The following is a 21,737-nucleotide window of genomic DNA, read 5'->3' as shown; positions in this document are numbered from 1 at the left end:
GCCCAGAATGTGCAAACAAAACACAGGCTCTATTAGGGCCATTTTTTGTGTTTGAAATTAGGTGAAAGCAACCAGAAGTTTTACTAGATGCTTGTAAAGATTTTTAAGCTGCTAGCAATCTGCAGTCTTATTATTTAATGTCACCGAGCCCTACGTACTGGCCCTTTAACTGAGGTACAGAAATAGTATTAAAGGTGGCCATGGTGTCCATGTCTGAAAAGTGATACCATTAAAGAGGTGCTTTAAAACCCAAATTGTTTATACTGACCACCAGGCAATGATCCCTGTGGCTACAACAGCATTTCCAGTCATTTGTGGTAAATGGGAAAAAAATATAATTCGTTACACTTTGCAAGCTTTGGTCAGAAAAGCGAATTATGGAGGCCATGCTCATTGGCTAGTGACTTGTGAGTGACAAAAAGCATAGCATAGTCAGATCCACCCCTCGCTTGACACATCTGCTTTCAGAGCAAGAGCAAAGTGGTGACGCTGAAAACACTTACCTCAAGACTATAACAGAAAATTCACAAACCAATCAATAATAACGTCTACACCACTGAGGGACTGATTTGGTATCGGCTTTTTACGTAACAAGAATTGTCAATAAAACCTCCCACGTGTCACTATTTACAAGAATCCTCACGTTGCTTATTGTTGCATGTTGCCATGGGTGCTTTAAGCACGTCACTTTTATTTGGGAAGAGCGGGAATGTTGAAGGACGGTTTCGGAGTGAACGCTGCAAAGGAACAATGATGCGATGAGGTAATGTGGCTTCATACGGTCATGCGAGTGTGGGATGTGCTTGGGCTCGCACGGTTTACTCCGCACAGCACAGCGCTGCTTGAAGTTGACACATGGGGAGCAGTGTCCGCATCAGGACCGTCCTTTGTTCTGAATCAGGAGGCTGCCGATGAGGTCAGAGATTGTCACAAGATGCAGTCATTTACTCTCTCGCTGATCCAACGCATCATGCGGAGGGGCTGAGCTGGTCCTCTGTCAGATCCGAGCTGAGGCTACTGACGTGTTGTTTGTCACCGGTATACTAACTACAACTATAGAGTGCTACAGCCTGTGACAGGATAAACACTGAGCAGTTTTTCACAAGAGGGCTTTAGCACATACAGTTTCATGCAGTTTAGGTCTGAAAAGCAACACAGAGAACATCCATTCACACGCTACGCATGATCCAGCCCCCCCGCCCAAAAAAAATATTTCAATTGATATTCATGAAGTCAAAAAGGAATGGATTGGTTTTGTTGCTCTTTTAAATCCAAAAACAAAACATTTAAATCCCTACATTTGATTCAAATTCAAATCTCTCGCTCTATGTCCTCATGCTTAGCTTGTTTTTTTTTTTTTAGTTCCTGAAGGTGGTGAGATGAGCACACAACATTAATAGCATTACAAATACATCACACTGGATAGAAACTAAGTATATTCAGATTTTTTTTCTTTTAGCCCTAGGATGTCTCAAGAGGTCATAACAGCAATATTCACTCTGGGACATGATGCAAGAAATTGTGCTACTGCAAAAAAAAAAAATCACATCACAACATTTTACGTTTCGTTTTTTTTTCCTCCTAAAGCCGGTTCAGATCCGAAGTTTGAATTATTCGTCATGCGGTTTATAAAAAGTAACTCTTGAGTGTTTGCTTTTCCCCCCTGCACTTAATTGGAACAGATCATTTTTCTTTTTCAGACAAAGTTTAAAAGAAAACACAATTTTTAGGTGAAGGTCTGGATGAAAATGTGAGCAAAGCAGACAGATCTTTTTCTTGTTCTCTTTTGGAAAACGCTTCAAAGGAACACCATACAAACGGAATTTCAGGAGTGAGTAGAAAAAAGTCTTCCAACTGTGAAGTAGATATGTTTATCGTGAAGAACAGAGACATCGCACGCCTTCGCTCCATCTAGTCTGAGATGAAGGAAAGCTGTAGATCATCTCACATAATGCGCAAGTATTCAGTATGTACAGCAGCATACCACACCTGTTACACAGCTATACCTCAACACCATATCACAATGCTGAGTCGAATGGGAAACAAAGAGAGCTACCTTACAAAAAAATAGAAAAAATAGATTGTGTAGTCTTTTTTTTCTTCTTTTTTTAAAGATTCAAATAAATAATAAAATTCTCAAAGGAAAATTAAACTACTTGTTTTAGATTCAAACGCACGGCGACGCACACGGACACATTCGCACTTTCATATTTTTGTTACAAGTAAAACACTGAAACCACCACTCAGTCAGTCTTTTTATCTTGTAAGGTGTTAGCTTGAGCTCTGTTTCGGTCAAAAACATGAATCCTTTGTCCCTTGGCTTCTTAAAAAAAAACTTCTCATTAGTGTTGAAGAGATCATGAGGAGTTCTGCCCAACTCCTGTCTGACGTTTTTATCTTTTTATGTTTTTTTATTTATTTATTTTTGCTGCAAGTATTGCTTTAAGGAATATATTTTGGTCTTCTTGTCAGATCAATTTAGTGGTAAATCTCTAATGTAGCGTTTTTTTCTTCATTTTTCTACGCTTGCATTTTGAACGTGTCCTTGAATTCCAAGTGTTAAAACAGGACTCCTTCGGAGGACATTCGACCAATCATGAGGAACGTGTGCGTTCTACAAAGACATCCTCAGAAGTCCTCCGGCGCGTGTGTGTCTGCACTCTTCCTTTCCCACAATATTTAAAAGAGGAGACATGTTAGTACTTTGTTATCGCTTTGTTTCTTTTCCCATGCATGAACATCTACGTGGTTGGATGAGAGGTATAAAAGTGTGTGTTGGCGAGTCCTGACATGCTCAGACGCAGATTTCTATGGGTGTCGGCACTAGCATGCGGCCGCCAGGTGAGCCGTTTTCTCGGGGCATTCGATCATAGCTGTTGGTGGATGACACGGAGCTGTTGGTGGAGACGGACACGAAATGGTGGCCCCCACCGGGTTCCATCATCCCTCCTTTGGCCCCGCTGCCTCCGCTCCCCCTCTTCACCGCCATTGGCAGCATGGGAGAGAGGGGCGACACTGGGGAGCGAGGCGACAGAGTCTGCTGCTTCATCCTCTCCACGAGAAGCTCCTCGTCTTCTTCCCCGGACGATGATGACGAGATTGTGCCTTCCACCTCCCCTCGGACTCCTCCTCCCCCTCCCCCTCCTCCGCCACCTCCGCCACCTCCGCCACTAACTCTCTCACCGCCACCTCCAGCAACCGTGTTGCCATTGTTGTTATCATTCTCCGCGTCTAACATCCAGGAGTGGCTGAAGTACCCGAACACCTCTTTGACGGAGCAGCGGCGGTCCTGCTCCACCGAGAGCAGGCGGCGGAACATGCGAAGGGCCTGCTCGGTGAAGCGCCTCCACTGCGACGGCACCGTGTTCGTCCTCCTCCTCTGCCAACGGATGAACTCCTGGTAGAAAGAGTCAGAGGGCAGAGCCTTCTCCCAAGGGAAGTTACCGGTCAGCATGCAGAACAGCAGCACACCGAAGGCCCAGACGTCAGTGCTGTAGTCCACGCAGAAGCCCTCGTGGCGGGACACATCGCAGAGCTCCGGAGCTGTGTAGGGGATGGTGCCGCTCACCTGGAGGGGAAACCCAACAGGTTACAGTCACTGGAAGAAACCTCCGAATATAAAACGTACAAAACTCAAACACTACTCACTCTTTTCACTGGTGAGCCAGCCCGGCGAGTCATGCCGAAGTCAGACAGCTTGACCTTGCGGCACTCTCGGTCAAAGATGAGGATGTTTTCAGGCTTAATGTCCCGATGGACCAGCTTCTTACAGTGCAGGTAGTCCAGAGCGATGGCTACTTGGTGTACACAGCGCTTTGCTACTGTTTCAGGAAGACCAACCTTGAGAGCCAAAGAAAGGAAAAGCACTATTTTATTCAGAGGATTTTAGGGTGGCTGCTGACAAGTACGAGTTAGATTTTTGAATTTTTAAAATCACCCTCAATGAGAAAAAGTTTCTGTCCCAAGTCTAAAAGTCCTCATTTGAGTGTGGGGTTTTTTTGTACTTTGTACTGCCTGAGTAAAATCTGGTGACTTTTCTGATACCAGCAGAGGTTCTAAATTAGGCAGTTTTAAAAGTCTACATTAGTGGCTTTAAAGTTCTTGCTAAATTCCAGCTCCACAGTATTTTTCATGAGTAGAGTAGCTTTGCATTATTCACAGTTCAAAATAATCCATAACCTCTTCTCCTTTAAAAGGTAACCCTAACTTTAAGCCAACTTTCTTCTGACTGTGAATCAGTATTACTATCATTATCTGTGAATCAGCACCTGTGGAGGAATGATATCGAAGAGGTCTCCCGCCACGGCGTACTCCTGTGCAAACACGTAGTACTCGTCGGTCTCGAAGGCGATGCCAAACATGTTGATGATGAAGGGGCACGGAGACAGGTACAGGGAGATGCTGTACTCCCGTAGAAAAGACTTCAGCTTGGTTGTCTTCTTCTTCAAGAACTTCAGTGCCATTTTTGTACCTTTTGGGAAAAATACAGATGTTTAAGGGATTTTTGAAGATATTTTTCATTGCTTTTGTTATTCTTTTAAAATCCTGCACCAAAAAAAAGGGTTTTGTATCATGACTTTACTGAGGTCATATTTTAAATTACTCACTTATTTAGATTTTGTTGAGGCTTAAAGTTAAACCCCTCTGCTGATTGGAGTGGCTGAACTGAAACTCTTTGAATTCAATTCAGTGTTATTTATGTCACTAAATCATAGCAACAGGGGCCTCAAGACACTTTATATTGTAAGGTAAAGACAGACACCCCCAAAATCAGATGACCCCCTTCAAGCAAGCAATTGGTGACAGCGGAAAAGAAAACCCCCCTTTTAAAATGAAGAAACCTCCAGCAGAATTAGGCTCAGGGAGATGCAGCCAGGGTGTTGTCGTTTATGTTCGTGGTGTTGGTTACTGATGGAGCATTTTTAATTGACCATTGTAGAAAATAACCGGCTGTGAGGTGCAGCCTATCCAAGAAGACAGCGCTTGAGTTTTCTGCTATCTTAATTATTAGTCGGTAACTTTTCACTAAGGAGGTTTCTGTCTGTACATTTATGAATGCAGTTATTTAACCAAGCTTGCAATTTAGCACTCCATCCTCTAATCTAAATATTAACACTTCTGTCTAAACAAAGTGACATCTCATTAGGAGACAAAAGCAAAATTACACTTAAGGTGCAGAGACCAAAACAAAAAGGTGACAGCACAACCACTGAAGAAGTCAGCGCCATGTACTCTGTGGTGGTCCCTTACCTCTGATCTTGTGAATCACCAGATCCACCTTGCCATAGGTTCCCTTGCCCAGTTCTCTGATCACCTCGTAGTACTTGTTGACCTCTAGTCTCTCCAAATTTTGGGCAGCAATCAGCTGCAGCTCATCCAGGATGTCCATGTTGGCTCGAGAAACCAGCGGAGAGGAGGTCATGGTGCGGACTGCTTCAGGGTGCAAAAAAAACGGACTCGGGTAGGACAGGAGCAGCAATAGCAGCTAACAGCTGGTGTCACTGTACAGAGAGAAGAGAGGAGAAACATTCTGAAAATTGCTTCATCCTTCTACTCTTCATTTCAAGTACAACAAGTTGTCTGTGAAAGGACGGGCACACGAAGAGAAGAACACACTCTCGTCCTCTTGTGGGACCAAAACAGGAGCATGTGATATGCGATGTTTGTGTTGCATTCCAAGGTCGGCATTGCACAGCGTGCTGTCAACGCCGAAGCTCACAGCGTGCTGCTCTGATCTGCAGTGTGATAGCCGCTGAAAATGCTAATTATCTGCAGTGAAGGCTTAAGTAATTCTAAATGCTACTCGCCAAGGGGGATACCAGAGCTGAGCTGTGAGCTGAGTCACACACACACACTCACACACACACACACACTCACACACAAGCAGCCAATAACAGTCCTTTCTAGCAAATCCAATTCCTGCTGCAGTGTGATTATTCTTAGTGATTGCTTCCTTTTTTTCTCTTCCTGAGCGGCTGGACCTGCCAAGCACTGACCCTCACTGATCCAGGCAAATGTGGAGGAACTATAGGAGCGCGCACACTCACACACACACACACACACACACACACACTCGTTACACAACCCGAGGTGCTGGAAAGCAGCCACTCTATATGAGCAGACACTTGGATTGGCTTCATATTTACAGCAGCCTCCTCATCATCAACACACTCCCCTGCCATTCTATGTACTTCACATATCTCATATTCTCCGCACACATCCACAGATGGATAACATTTCATTGCACAGTCTGGTTTTAGATGCAGAAAGTAACATTCAGTTGCATGCATCACAACGTTAAGTTGCCAACTATGTGATCAAACACACACACACGCAGCAATGTGCTACTTTAAGTACCCTGTCGCCCCTCCACAGGCCTCTGTGTTCTCAGTGGGAGTGTAATCTTTTTTGCGTGTGAAGCGGACAGGAAGAGAGGCTGACACCAGCAGGTGAGGAGAGATGAGTCAGTTTGGGTGATAAATGGCAGTACAGAGAGGATGTACTGTATCTCTCTCGCTCCTCTAAATAAAAGCTCTTGGGTGCATGTGATAAAAACACACATGCACAGGAGGGAGTTGTAAACAGAGAAGACCATTTGTTTCTGCCGGGGATCAGAAGTGCTTACTGTAGCACTGCAGGATTGTGCCTCGTTCTTTTTCTGTGAGTGTGCGTTTGGCTCTGGTATGATATCATGATAACATTCATAAACATATAATGTATATTCAGTCAAAAATATCTACTTAAAGCTGCAAATTCAACCAAGCTAGCTGTTTTGAGTGAAAACTGGGGCAGTAAATTTGAACTTTTCTAATTTTTTTTCCATTTAGTGCATTTGGTGCATTTTTTAAAAAGTGCTAAATAATAGTGCTAAATAATAGTGCTGAATAAACAGTTTAAACTGATTTTCAACTAATTAATTAATTATTTTACAACAAGAATTACAGTTATGAGTAAATAGTGATATAGTGATTTAAGTGTTGCTAACAGTGTTATCTCTCTGTAGATGAGGAACCCAGATAAGCCACAAATATTGACACTCTGCAATGCTTAGAGCTAATTAGCACCAGTTAGCAAGCGCTAATGAGGCCTAAAGATGCTAACAGCTACTAGAAAGATGGAAAGGGATTCTATTTCTCACACTGTTGTAGTTCTATCCTTTATAATATAAAGTGCCACTGTTTGAATAAAACCAAACTAGATTTAAACATGCAAACCGAGGTGCTGCAGTGGTTTGTACCATTGCGTCACAGCAAGAAGTTCCGGGGTTCGACTCCACGGGGCAGCTTGGACTTTTCTGGAGCTTTTTGGTTTCACCCCACAGACATGCATGGTTAGTTAATGGGTGAATCTAAACTGTGTTAGCCCTATGATAGACTGGCAATCCCACCTCTCACCCTATGACACCTGTGAAAGGCTCAAGTCCAACTACAATTGTGAATTGGGTAAATGGAAGAAAATGGATAAAAAACTAAAGTTGTGGACGCAGTAAACATGTTGCAAAAAAGGAGGAAGCATGTGCACACTATTTGGCACCAAGTGTATCTTCAGAAAAATGGGAATTACAGTGGCTCTGAAGATACCACACATGACCCAGGCTGAAAAAAAGGCCCAGTAATCATCTCCTGAACCCGCATCTACTAATGCCATTGAACTGGTTCAGTTGTCCAGCACAGTCTGCAGACTTTTAACCACTGACTAATGTGATTTAACTTATTTCGTACCTTTTTACCCAGGACTCCCTGGAAAGCAATATTAATACTGAATTGATTTCTGCCTTAGGTCTGATGATCTTGACTAGATTAAGTCCCTAATCATTTTAAGCATAACTGGATTAACACACCTCCACTGTGCTCGACCAATTCGTTTAATGGAGCCAAACTTCCAGCCTGATTTCATTAGGTGTACACAACCAGGAGAGAGCATGGAGCGAATTTCAGCTTTGAGAAACTGGTTTCATAAAGTTAAAGTAAAAGGAACATTTTGCCAAGGTACAGCAGCTTGTGTGGTTAGTTGCAGCAGTGATCTGCAAACTGTTCCCACAGCTCTTATTAGCAGATCTAGAGCTTAAGTTTTTCCAGCTAGTATATCCAAAGAAAGTCTGTGATGTAGGTCAAGCTACAGTCTCAAAGTTTAGAAGATTCTGCATCTTTATATATTTAATATTCACATGAAGATGTGTGTGTGTGTGTGTGTGTGTGTGTGTGTGTGTGTGTGTGTGTAGACCAGACAATCCCAGCATTCATCACACTCTGCCTTTATCTAACACACTCTGTTTTCAGGTCTTTTTTTTTCCTTTTCCAGCTTCTATAGACCTGTGTGTGTTTGTTGGCCTGCTGCTGTGTGTGTGTACTTTCGTTTACCACAAATAAAACTGCATCTGTATTTATATAGAAGCAGTGAGACTCATGTAGCTCAGTGAGTCATCAGGCCAGGATAAATGTCGGCTCTCCGTGTGGAGGGGAAGTCTGCAGTCCCACTGCGTGCATGTCTGCGTGAGTGCATCACATAGGCTCACCTTTAACAATAGAAACAACTCGATGCAAAAGCAGCTGCGTTTCGCAAGTGCTTTGCATCGCTGGTAGGAACAACTGCAGAGCAGCTGGATGGGTAAAATGAGATGATCAAAAGGGTTAAATTTTGGTATTTTCCCTGCAGCTCATGTTCAAATAATGCTGGGAAACTTTTCAGGATGAGGTGAAGGAGGACGGCAGCCTCTGTCTCACACCACTGTTATTGTACTTTTTGGTGTTTAGGAGTATAAATACATATACAGTTGATTAAGTTAGGGGCAGCTGTGTACCACATAGTGTAAGTTTATACAAAGGTTATCTAATGTTGAAATAAGCCTTTCACATAGTAATTATTTGTTGTAATCATCTTCAACATTAGCTCCACTACACATTATTACACACATTGTTCATTTTTCCCAAAGCATATCATTGATCCATTAATTTCAAAGCGAATTAATCGTCAACAATTTGCGATAATTTTTTAATATTAAATTATTCATCAAGCACAAATAAGAAACACACGCTAAGTCCAGTGTATTATTGTGAAAGGAATATTTCTGGTTCTTTTTATACAATGTGAAGATGCTAACCTGTGTCATGGTAAATTCAGATTTTCTGGTCTCTAGTTTGGGACAGTTTTATACTAAACCTAAAAATTCCATTGACAGATTAATGCTTGTGTTAGTCCTCCTTTCCTGCAGGCTGTTCTCTCCAACAGCCTGCAAAATTCAACGTTCTGGGAACAGACACAAAATACAGCATGTTCCTTTCAGCTGACCACATCCCCCCAGCCCTCCCCACCCCACTCGCTCAACACTGACCCTCTGTGCCACCAGGTTTAACACTCTGTGGAAACAGAGCAGCGACCAGGGGCCGCAGCTGACTAAATCCCAGACTGCTTATGCAACCAGCGGGCCGAGCCGATGGCCGGAGCACATTCGACGAGCCAAGGCAATGATCACAGCCACGTCCACCCCCACTGATGCAGCCGTGCTGCCCTCCAACAATAACAGTTAATTTTTTTTTGCATTTCAGTGACTGTTTCTATTCTTCTGATAGATGTGCTGCGAAGAAACGCATTCCTGCCTTCCACATGAGAAACTGCAGCAACAAAAATATTTAGCCTTTAAATGTTCTGGACACATTTGATTTGTCTTCTATTTATAAAAGAAAAACTGCATGATCAGAAGAAGTGGCTGACTGCTGCATACGCACATAATCAAAGTGACTGTGACTGTGTGTGAATGTGCACTGGCAGGGAGCAGAGGGAGGCCAGCACACAGGGACTGTTGAGTAGCAAAACACAAGTCTGTGTGTGTGTGTGTGTGTGTGTGTGTGTGTGTGTGTGTGTGTGGAAAGTGAACAAAAACAGAATGTAGTTGCCAAAATCTCTACTACCTACTTATATTACAGCTCCTCAGCAGTAGATATTTACGCCTTAGTTTTAATTTCACAGATTTTTACATAAAACGCTATTTAGAATGTTTTAAAGGCCTGAAATCAAAATCAAGCAAATTTTACTAATAAAAAAAAATCTACAATAAAATGATCAAATATTAATCATCATTTTTAAAAGAGATCAAAAACAAGAGTAAATAATAAAAATGTAAATACTAAAAGTAAAAGAGATGCACTTGGAGAAATTTAAAAAATATATGTTGCTGGTTATTTTGGCGTTTGGGGGACAAGAAAGCAGAGTCGCCTGTATGAGCCAATCGGGAATTCTGAATTACTAGAAGGCGCTGATCGACAGACCTAAGTGAGAGGCATAGGACAAAGGATTTGAGAGTTAACGTAGGCGAGCCCATGTAAGCACTTACACGCAGGCAACAATATTTTAAAATGAATCTGTACTTCCCAGGAAACCAGTGTAATAATTTAAGAATGGGCGAAATATGATCACGCTTCCGTGTATCTTTCAGGAGTGTAGCAGCTGCAGACATGTTTTAAGTGTTTTGCTCAATCCAACATATAACGACTTGCAGTAATCCAAACTAGATGCAATGAAAGCATTGATTACTTTATCTAGGTCATGAAAAGAAAGAAGTTTTTAACTATATTTAAAATCTTAATTGAAGAAAGCTGTCTATAACAACTGCTGTGATCTGTCTAATTAAGCAGATGAATCAAAGGTAGCACCCAGACTTTAAACCTGAGGTTTAAGAAATGATTCCTAAGTCTCAAGATCTAAAGGGATAGTGGAAAATGTAACTGGCTGCTTATTCGCCAGAGGAATCACTAAAATTTCAGTTTTACTATCACAGGGTTGAGCGCTGTTTATGAAAGCCACATTCTAAACTCAGCAGAGGAGTTGGAGATGGATTTAAGAGGAAGGTAAATCTGGGTTTCATCTGCAAAAAAGTGGTAAGGAACATGATGGGGTTTTTTTAAAATATAAACCCAAAAGGTAACATGTGTGCGTACAACTGAAGTGGACCAAGAATGGAACCTTGAGGTACACCACTTAACCAGTGGTGTAGTTTTAGAACAATAACTGCCAATGCTAATGGAAAACCACCTACAACTCAAATAAGACTTAAACCAGTTCAAAGCCATCCCACAAATAACAACACAATGAGTGTTCAAGATGTTGTGGTCCACGGTATCAAACGGAGTGGTAAGATCCAGTAATATACGTACAGCATTAACTAGCATCAACAATAAACAGGAGATCACTGAAAACTCTTAAAAGAGCAGATGTGATGAATTTGACTGAAAAACCTCGCCAATATCATTGGTGTGTAAAACAGACGGCAGCAACAACTAGCAGAGACTTAAAAATCTTAATTAGTATTTATACTATGCTAACTAGGCTATGTTCAGGGCTTCGTCTTCATATTTAGCAAACAAAATTTAACTTGGTATTTGAATTTTTTAATCAAAATTGAATAAGGAAGATATATCCTCTCAAAATCCTTATGTTAATACTGGTTATTTTCCATCTTCAACTAATTCAAATTCACCAGTCTTATCCATCAATCTTCCTACCCGCAATCTTCAAGCCAGTCAACCTAGTCCCTGTTCTTTAGAATCATTATTTAAATTCCTTCCCATCACCTCCTCATCCGGGTTATTCAGTCTACTTAAAGGTATCTGCTCACTCTGCTCTCCACCCAGTCCCTAGTTTAAGTTCAGCTGGCATCTCATCAACGCAATATATAGGCACTGTGGACGAGAAGGTATTGATTACATGATTTATCCAAAATAATAGCTTAGATTGGCTTGTATAGATTGGCTATAGGGTGCAACCCTTCATTTTTCTACGCAAGTCTCCAAAATTGCCCAATATAAACCAGCAAACATAGACAGCAGGTAGACCAGTCAGAATGTAAACATTCTGGTCTTGTATCATCCTCCAATCACTAAAGGCTTCAGCTTTCAGCAGGGCTGCAGCATCACCTGCAGTGTGTGTGCTCAGACAGCACTCACTGGAGGGACAATCGCTGTCACTTTAGTGTAACAGAGCTTTGAAGATAGAGGAAAGGAACACACATGCATTAGCTCCTGCAGATACCTGACTGCCAACCCCCCTCCTCCACCCCTTCCTCCTCCTGCAAAAACACGGGATGCATAGTGGGGGTGAGGGAGGGCTTTTAGATGTTGTGTTGTGATCAATAATACAAATTCCACTACACAATCCGATACTGTAAACAACCTAAAATTCTTACGATCAATGATGTTGCTGCTTGCTAGAGATCAATGACATCAGAAAATGTACATACACACAAGATAGAGAAGAAATCACAGTTTTGTTTTCATTGTGAACGCTGCTGTATGGCATTGGCCTAAAGATGCACTGCATGCACACATCATAGCGGCATACACAGTAACGGAGCCTGGTTGGTCAGGGTGCAGGTGAGGATAAACGGTCAGCCCGGGTTTAATTCGCTACTCACCTTTCAGTTCGTTCCCATATGGAGACTGTAAAGTCCGCCCTGTCGGCCCAGGCTGCTACTGGTAAACACACGGGAGATGTGAGCACATACTAAGACCAGGTGAGCCCAGAGAAACGTCTGATATCGGTGTCCAGCGAGAAGCCTCCGAGCAGCGTCGGTGGATGTGGTGTCGAGCATCCTGCAGCCTCCTCCGGCTCTGCGTCCTATTGTCTCCGCATCGCTCTGTCCTCTAGGATGGGAGGAGAGGAGAGGCAGGGGAGGAGAGACAAAGCCCTCCCCCTCCTCGCTGGCCCGGCCAATCGCAGCGCTGCTCCGCTGGGAGCCGCCGCTGCTCGCTGTCTCCATACAGACTATGGTACATTCAGGGGTGATGGGAAATCCAATTTCTTCCAAATACAGTCAAATGAATAAATAAATATGTTACCAACAGATAGCTTGAACTAGATATTGGTTATTTTTAATAATAGCTAGAAAAAAACATTGTTATATTATTATCATATTTGTTTTTACATAATTTTCTCTGGGATTAATAAAGCATTCTGATTCTGACTCGTAAACGTTTACGTAAACAGACTCCGCTGTGTATGTTTTTATAAAATGTCTTTAGGCGATGTCATTTGAGGCAGCGTTGGTTAGTACAAATATGTATTAAGGCTATTGTGCCAAGAATAAATACATAAATAAATGGAGGGGCCTGTCCCAGCTATCACGGCCGAGAGGCAGGGTACACCCACAAATAGAGACAGACAACAATTCACACTCATTTTCAACTGATAATTTAGAATCACCAATTATCCTAAACCCATATATGTCTTTGGACTGTGAGCGGAAGCTGGTGTACCGAGAGTGGCACCACACAACCCCCTATGAATAAGCACTTGGTGACAATGGGAAGGAAAAACTCACTTTTAACAGGAAGCAACCTCCCCCAGAGGGGAGAAGAAAGGACAAAGAAACAAGAGAGCTAGAGATTAATAAAAACTAAAAATTAAATACAGCGTGATGTATAAACACATAGTGAGTGTAAACAGGGTGAAAAAGAAACATTCAGTCTGTCATGAGAAACCTCCAGCAGCATAGAGCTATTGATGTGTAACTAAGGGAGGATTCAAGGTCACCTGATCCATCCATAACTATAAGCTTTATCAAAAAGGAAAATTTAAGCCTAATCTGTTAGGTGTAGGCTGTGTGCAGGCAGGAAAAGGACCCAAAGTGCAGACTCCAGAGACAAACATAAACTCAAACAGCTTTAATGCTGAACTCAAAGTAACAAACTTCCAAAGTGCAAAATAAACTCAGGCAAGCAGACAGAAACACACAGCATAGTAAACGGTAGATCACGACAATGACAAACTGAAACACAGGCTTTAAAAAAGCCAAGTCAGACCACAAAAGGAACATCAAGTCCCACCTGTCCAGCAACAACACACGAGAGGTGTGGCAGGGAATGCAAGACATCATCAACCACAGAGGCAGCACTGCGAAAACAGAGAATTCGAGTGTGCAGCTGGCAGAGGAAATAAACAGCTTCTTCGCCCGCTTTGAAACACCACAACAGCAACACTCATCTGCTTCAGCCCTGCTCCCATCCTCATCCTCACCTGGTTCCTACACCGCTCCACTCACTGTAACGGAGCACGATGTCAGACGTGTGCTCCTAGCAGTGAACCCCAGAAAGGCGGCCGGTCCAGACGGAGTACCTGGCAAGGTACTAAGAGCATGCGCACACCAGCTCACCCTCATCTTCACCAGACTCTTCAACCTATCACTGGATCAGGCAGCCATCCCATCCTGTCTAAAATCAGCCACAATCATCCCAGTGCCGAAGAAGTCTCCCATCACCAGCCTGAATGATTACCGCCCTGTGGCCCTCACACCGGTAATCATGAAATGCTTTGAGAGACTAGTCCTTCAACACATCAAGGATTACCTCCCCCCAGAATTCGACCCCCACCAGTTTGCATACCGTGCAAACAGATCCACAGAAGACGCCATCGCCACAGCCCTCCACGCTGTGCTGAGTCACCTAGAGCAGCGGCAGAGCTACGTCCGAATGCTCTTTGTGGACTACAGCTCAGCCTTTAATACTATCATCCCGGACATCCTCATCAACAAACTGGTCAATCTTGGCCTCCCTCCTCTCACATGTGCCTGGATAAAGGATTTCCTCACAAACCGGCCCCAGACTGTGAGACTCGGCCCTCATCTCTCCTCCACTCGCACACTGAGCACCGGCTCCCCACAGGGCTGTGTGCTGAGCCCCCTCCTGTATTCTCTCTACACCCACGACTGCAGTCCGGCCCACAACAACAACCTCATCATCAAGTTTGCTGATGACACCACGGTAGTCGGACTCATCTCGAAGGGAGACGAGGCAGAGTACAGAGAGGAAGTCCTGAAGCTGGCAGCCTGGTGTTCAGAAAACAACCTGGCACTGAACACTAAGAAAACCAAAGAGCTCATTGTTGACTTCAGGAGACACAACACTGACTTGGCCCCCCTCTACATCAACGGGGAGTGTGTGGAGAGGGTCCACACCTTCCGGTTCCTTGGTGTCCTCATCTCTGCTGACATCTCCTGGACGGAAAACATCTCAGCGGTCATCAAGAAGGCCCAACAGCGGCTGCACTTCCTGAGAGTCCTCAGGAAGTACAAGCTGAACTCCAACCTGCTGCTGACCTTCTACCGCTCGTCCATTGAGAGCCTGCTAACCTACTGCATCACGGTATGGTACGGCAGCTGCACCAAGGCAGATAGAGTGAGGCTTCAGAGTGTGGTCAAGACAGCACAAAAGATCATCGGCTGCCCTCTCCCTCCCTGATGGACATTTATTCCTCCCGCTGCCTCAGCAGAGCAGCAAACATCATCAAGGACAGCTCCCACCCTGGCTTCAACATGTTCAGCCTGCTTCCCTCAGGGAAGCGCTGCAGGTGCATCAGCACAAAAACCCACAGACTCAAAAACAGTTTCTTCCCCAAAGCCATAACCACCCTGAACTCACACATGCACCGATAACACAGCCCCCCACTTCCCACTTCCTCTATGGACCACCACTATTTATACCAATTCTATGTGCAATAACTGTATATACATAAACACTATTTATACCAATTCCATGTGCAATAACTCAACTGTACATACATAACACTATTTATTACATATTGTTTACGGTTTGTAAATTGTACATTTTATATATATATACATCTTCTTCCCTATGTTAATACTGTCCATATGTATATAGTGCTGCAGAACTGTACCCCCCCCAACATGTTTACACTGAGTAGGAGATGCTCTGTATCTCATTGTACAGCTGTATAATGACAATACAGGCATTCTATTCTATTCTAAATACATAGAGGGAGCAATCAGGGAATGGGCAACAGGAGGGAAACACAGCTGGGGCAAATCAGGACTAACGAGACAAGGAGAGCAAAACCAGATACACTAACATGAAACATGGACTTCCAAAGTAAAACAGGAAACATAACACAGAGACGCGAACTTAACAAGGGGATACAGCCAACAGGGGAGACAGCAACTATAGAACACAGAGACATAAACCATAAGACGGAACTCAAAGAAAGAAACCAAAGACTAGAAATGATAAATAATATAATAAACTCAAAAGCCCTGGGTCACCGACCCAGGCATCCTAACATAATCTAAAAAAGTAGGGATGAGAGGGTTCCTGTCTCCTGAATCCAAACTGGGAACTGGGAGCTGGTTTCACAGAAGTGGGGCCTGAGAGCAGAAGGCTCTGCCTCCCATTCTACTTTAAAATACTCTAGGAACAACAAATAAGCCTGCAGTGTTTTTTGTGTTTTTGTATGTTTTTTTTTTTTTTTTAACTGCGGCCTACAAGCTGTCAAACGGACTTGTTAAAGAAGAGGGTAGGCTGTTGGGGATTTATTCACAACTGTTCTGCGCAAGATAGCCTGGCCTCCAGAGTCACCTGACCTAAACCCAATCGAGATGGTTTGGGGTGATAAGAGAAGGCAAAAGGGCCAACAAGTCCTCAGCATCTCTGGGAAGTCCTTCAGGACTAATGGAAAACCATTTCAGGTGACCACCTCATGAAGCTCATTGAGAGAATGTCAAAAGTGTGCAAAGCAGTATTCAAAGCAAAGAGCGGCTATTTTCAAGAGTCTAAAATATAAAATTCTGCATTATTCCATATGTGTTCATTCATGGTTTTGATGCCTTTAGTGAAAATCTACAATGTAAATAGTCATGAAAATAAAGAAAAACTTAAATGAGAAGGTGTGTCCAACTGTTGACTGGTAGTGTAGATCGGGGAAATTATAGGTCATACAGGTCTTTAGTGTCTCATTCCTGCAGTTTAATTAATTGTGTCATCTGGCTTCATGGATGGTTGGGCATCATCTGCATAGCAGTGAAAATTTATGAAATGCCTTCAAAGGATACTGCCCAGATAGAGGAGGAGGCTTGTTTCCATCATGAGACTTGAAAGGCGACTTCTGTGTGTCCAAAAGTAAAGTGATTACACCTTTTTATCGTTTAACTTAGCAGCTACTGGCACGTCTTCCGTGGCGGAAGCAGAGTCTGGGGATGAGGGGGATGACTCGCCAATCTCCGGGGGCGAGGTCACTGAGGCAGTTAAACAACTCCTTGGTGGCAGAGCCCCTGGGGTGGATGAGGTCTCCCCCGAGTTCCTGAAAGCTCTGGATGTTGTAGGGCTGTCATGGTTGACACGCCTCTGCAATGTTGCGTGGAGATCAGGGGCAGTACCCCTGGAGTGGCAGACCGGGGTGGTGGTCCCCATCTTTAAGAAAGGGGACAAGAGGGTGTGTTCCAACTACAGGGGAATAACACTCCTCAGCCTCCCTGGGAAAGTCTATGCCAGGGTGCTGGAGAGGAGAGTTCATCTGTTAGTCGAACCTCGGACACAGGAGGAACAATGGGGTTTTCGTCCTGGTCATGGAACACTGGATCAGCTCTTTATCCTCTCAAGGATACTCAAGGGTGCATGGGACTTTGCCCAACCAGTCTACATGTGTTTTGTGGACTTAGAGAAGGCATTCGACCATGTCCCTCGGTGGGAGCTGTGGGGGGTGCTCCGGGAGTATGGGGTGTCTGGCCCATTGCTACGGGCCATTCAGTCCTTATACAACCGTTGCAAGAGCTTGGTCCGCATAACCGGCAATAAGTCGGACTCATTCCTGGTGGGTGATGGGCTCCGCCAGGGCTGCCCTTTGTCACCGATTCTGTTCATAATTTTTATGGACAGAATTTCTAGGCGTAGCCAAGTGGTGGAAGGCTTCCACTTGGGTGGTCTCAGGATCTCATCTCTGCTTCTTGCAGATGATGTGGTTCTGTTGGCTTCATCGGGTGATGGCCTCCAGCTCGCCTTGGAACGGTTCGCAGCTAAGTGTGAAGTGGTGGGAATGAGAATCAGCACCTCCAAATCTGAGGCCATGGTCCTCAGCCGGAAAAGGGTGGAGTGCCCACTCCGGGTCGGGGACGAGTTCCTGCCCCAAGTAGAGGAGTTTAAGTATCTCTGGGTCTTATTCATGAGTGACGATGGGAGAAGGGAGCGAGAGATCGACAGATGGATTGGTGCAGTGGTCGCAGTGATGCGGCCGCTGCACCGGTCTGTTGTGGTGAAGAGAGAGCTGAGTGTAAAAGCGAAGCTCTCAATTTACTGGTCGATCTACATCCCTACCCTCACCTATGGTCACGAGCTGTGGGTAGTGACTGAAAGAATGAGATCACGGATACAAGCAGTGGAAATGGGCTTCCTTCGAAGGGTGGCTGGCCTCTCCCTTAGAGATAGGGCGAGAAGTTCGGCCATTTGGGAGGGGCTCAGAGTAGAGCCGCTGCTCCTCCACATCGAAAGGAGCCAGTTGAGGTGGTTCGGGCATCTGACAAGGATACCTCCTGGGCTCCTCATGGGTGAGGTTTTCCAGGCATGTCCCACCGGGAGGAGGCCCCAGGGCAGACCCCGGACATGCTGGAGAGATTATATCTCTCGGCTGGCCTGGGAACGCCTTGGTGTTCCCCCGGACAAGCTGGAGGAGGTGGCTGGGGAGAGGGAGGTCTGGGCTTCTCTGCTTGGGCTGCTGCCCTTGCGACCCAGCCACAGATAAGCGGAAGAAAATGGATGGAACTTAGCAGCTAACTAGTGAAACCCTTAACCCAGCTCTTAGACCAGGGCCCTGGGTTGTAAATGGCCTGTATTTATATAGCGCTTTACTAGTCCCTAAGGACCCCAAAGCGCTTTACACATCCAGTCATCCACACATTGGTGATGGCAAGCTACGTTGTAGCCACAGCCACCCTGGGGTGCACTGACAGAGGCGAGGCTGCCGGACACTGGCGCCACCGGGCCCTCTGACCACCATCAGTAGGCAACGGGTGAAGTGTTTTGCCCAAGAACACAACGACCGAGACTGTCCAAGCCGGGGATCGGAAAAGTTTTCAACAACTTAAACTAGTTAAATTTATTTTTCTTGACATGATGTGAGATTGGTTAGTTGCCTGGTCTCGCGATATCACAAGATCACGTGAGATTTCAGAACACGGGAAAATCACTGGGGTTATAAGAGACAGAAAAGCATACACACACCACGTGTACGCTATTGCTATTTACTGTGGCTTAACCTGTCGAGGACAAAAATGTAAAGAAAATTCTGTATGAAGCCTTGTAATCATAACTTTCCTACTTTATTTTTAAGATTGTGAACGGATTTCCACCTTAACAAATGGCTCTTTACCAGCATTGAGTACTTTTGTTGAACTTGCATAATTTGCATGGGTTGGATAAACTCAAATTAAATTGGACTCAACTGCAGTAAATACATTGATTCATCATTAATTAATTAAGTTGGTTCAACTCAAGTACAAGTACAAGCTAGCAAACATATTATTGGTATTTAGGTCTCCAAGTTATCTTTCCTCCCCAGGTTTGTAATATACCATCTGCTAAAGCTGCAGGATATTCGGGTTGACTAACAACTGTACATCTAGGATCAAGGCAGAGTGTGACTGCTGCCATGCATGGTATGTAGGCTAAAATAAAAGGGTTTGAGGTTAATGTAGCAAGCTGCTTTTTAGAGCCTAAACAGGGGATAATTGCTAATGGTATTTACTTCAGTTCCTGTTGCTCTATTGAGACCCACCTCACATCACTACGCTTTGCAAAGATCCACATCCACAGTATTTTAAACTGAGAAGCTAAATAATAAATTGTAAAATTTGGAAGATTTAAAACACCTTTAGAGTGTAGCAGGGAGTTTAACCCTTGGGACCTTTTTCGCCACAAGAATAAAAATATTGCCCTATTTAATTCTTTAAAAAATTAGGCTGATACTTTTGAAGGGATACAGTGAAAGTACATGTGGATACATTTAGGTAAAAGATTAATTTTAATTGTGTTAACTCTACCAATTAAGGAGAGACGGAAATCCAGCCACCTCTGCAACTGTGCTTTAGATTTATGAATTAATGACATGTAATTCTCTTGGTAGACTCTGTCAAGTGAGGAACAAGCAGTTATACCGAGGTATTTGAAACTACCCAGGTAGTATCTGATCTGCTGTTCTGTCATGTTAATTGGAAATGCTTCACTCTTAGTGTAATTAATTTTAGAGCCCAAAGCTGCACTGCATGATTTGAGGCGTGCAAGAAAAAATGGAAAAGAATTGGTCAGTTGAGATATTAATACTAATAGATCATCTGCATAAAGTGCCAGTTTACGCTCCTCTGTGCCTATTTTTATGCCTGTATTGGATAATTCTGAACAAATAGCAATGGAGAATTCCGGGGTTTTTTATGAGCGAGAAGACAAATATGCTCCTATTATAAGTTTTCCCAATTTATTATCAAAACGGTTAGAATTTCAAACTAGTTTTACATGCCACCATGGACCTCCTCGCGCTGGCTCAGAGACAAAAGGCTGCCATGCCCAGGAAGTAAACACTTTTCGTTTTGTGTGATAAACAGGCTACTAAGATGATTGGTCAGAACTGTTTAGGGTGGGCTTAGGTCTGATGTCGGCTCACGTTTCTTCTTCTGCAACTTTCTGGGCATCTCCTTATTTAGAGATGCCACTTCACCCATCACCGTGGCAACCACCTCTTACCCTCCTGTCAGACCTGCATAAAGAGAAAGGCAGAAAGAAAGCTTCTCCAACCCCAGACATTTACAACCATGTTTACCTTCTGGGGCGATCGTGGCTCAAGAGTTGGGAGTTTGCCTTGTAATCGGAAGGTTACCAGTTCGATCCCCAGCTTGGACAGTCTTGGTCGTTGTGCCCTTGGGCAAGACACTTCACCCGTTGCCTACTGGTGGTGGTCAGAGGGCCCGATGGCGCCAGTGTCCGGTAGCCTCGCCTCTGTCAGTGCGCCCCAGGGTGGCTGTGGCTACAATGTAGCTTGCCATCACCTGTGTGTGAATGGGTGGATGACTGGTGGATACGTAAAGCACTTTGGGGTCCTTAGGGACTAGTAAAGCGCTATATAAATACAGGCCATTTACCATTCTGGTGCCTTCACTCCTCAAATTCCTTAGAGAAGGGGGCTCCTCTATTAAACTACTATACTAAATTATAATATAGCCATCTACTTCTAATACTACTCTGCAATGCTTAACGGTGTGCAATAAAGTATAAAACACAAATATGTGATCCTAATTATAAGATATTAGCCTTAAATAGCCTAATAATTTCCCACCTTTAAAGGCTCTGTAACTATGGAAAACAAGGCAGGCGTGCCTACAACCACGGGACAATGCAAAGGCGTCCGACAGAACTCCATTAGTCAAAATCTGGGATCTGGGACCACTGAAAAGCTTTTTAACAGATCTATTAAAGGGGTCCCAAAATTCATGGCCCTTAGAGTCTCAAAAAGAAAGCTAGGTTCACTTCTCCAGCATCCATGGATAATATCACCAAGGGATGCTCTTGCGTTTTAGAAGTTTCAATTATATGAAACAGCCTCCGAACATTATCAGCTGCTTGCCTGTTTTTAACAAAATCCGTTTGGTCTGCATGAATAATTTTATAAATAACTTTCTCCATTTGAAATGCTATAAAATTAGGCAATACCTTATAGTCTGACTCAAGGAGGCTGACGGGCACCTCTGTGAATCCTTCCCAGGTTTGGGAAGTCATATTATTGTTGCAAGCTCTAAAGACCGAGGGAGTGCCGCCTTTTGAAAAGTATCCTTGATCATGTTTGTGAGAGAGGTTAGTAGTTTTTTTGAATAAGTTTTGAAGTATTCAGTCGGAAATCTGTCGGGGCCTGGGGCTTTATTGTTTTATAACGATTTAACAGCAAGAAAAACCTCGCCCTCTGATGTTTCTTTCTCCAAT

The 21,737-nt window shown here is 43.9% G+C and overlaps 1 protein-coding gene across 1 annotated transcript; it reads right to left on the bottom strand.

The window, feature by feature from the left end:
* Positions 1-762: 762 nt before the first annotated feature.
* On the bottom strand, positions 763-12,612 carry bsk146 (brain specific kinase 146). The gene is made up of 7 exons (XM_031753311.2): positions 12,407-12,612; positions 5,251-5,501; positions 4,269-4,471; positions 3,649-3,840; positions 3,184-3,568; positions 3,012-3,075; positions 763-2,960 (listed from the first exon to the last, which is right to left on the bottom strand). The coding sequence occupies exons 2-7, from the start codon at positions 5,420-5,422 to the stop codon at positions 2,795-2,797; spliced, it is 1,182 nt and encodes a 393-aa protein (XP_031609171.1). The 5' UTR covers positions 5,423-5,501; positions 12,407-12,612; the 3' UTR covers positions 763-2,794.
* Positions 12,613-21,737: the final 9,125 nt, after the last annotated feature.

The sequence above is a fragment of the Oreochromis aureus genome, linkage group 8, assembly GCF_013358895.1.
Source record: "Oreochromis aureus strain Israel breed Guangdong linkage group 8, ZZ_aureus, whole genome shotgun sequence".
In the NCBI taxonomy this organism is placed as follows: domain Eukaryota; kingdom Metazoa; phylum Chordata; class Actinopteri; order Cichliformes; family Cichlidae; genus Oreochromis; species Oreochromis aureus.
Note: the sequence above shows the minus strand (reverse complement) of the source record. Positions and strands in the feature narration are given on the sequence as shown.

Coding starts and splice junctions, on each gene's coding strand:
- bsk146 (XM_031753311.2), bottom strand. CDS start 5,422: ATGACCTCCTCTCCGCTGGTTTCTCGAGCCAACATGGACATCCTGGAT. Junction 3,569..3,648: donor CTGGCTCACCAGTGAAAAGA/GTGAGTAGTGTT, acceptor TTTCCCCTCCAG/GTGAGCGGCACCATCCCCTA. Junction 2,961..3,011: donor TCGCCTCGCTCCCCAGTGTC/GCCCCTCTCTCC, acceptor GAGCGGAGGCAG/CGGGGCCAAAGGAGGGATGA.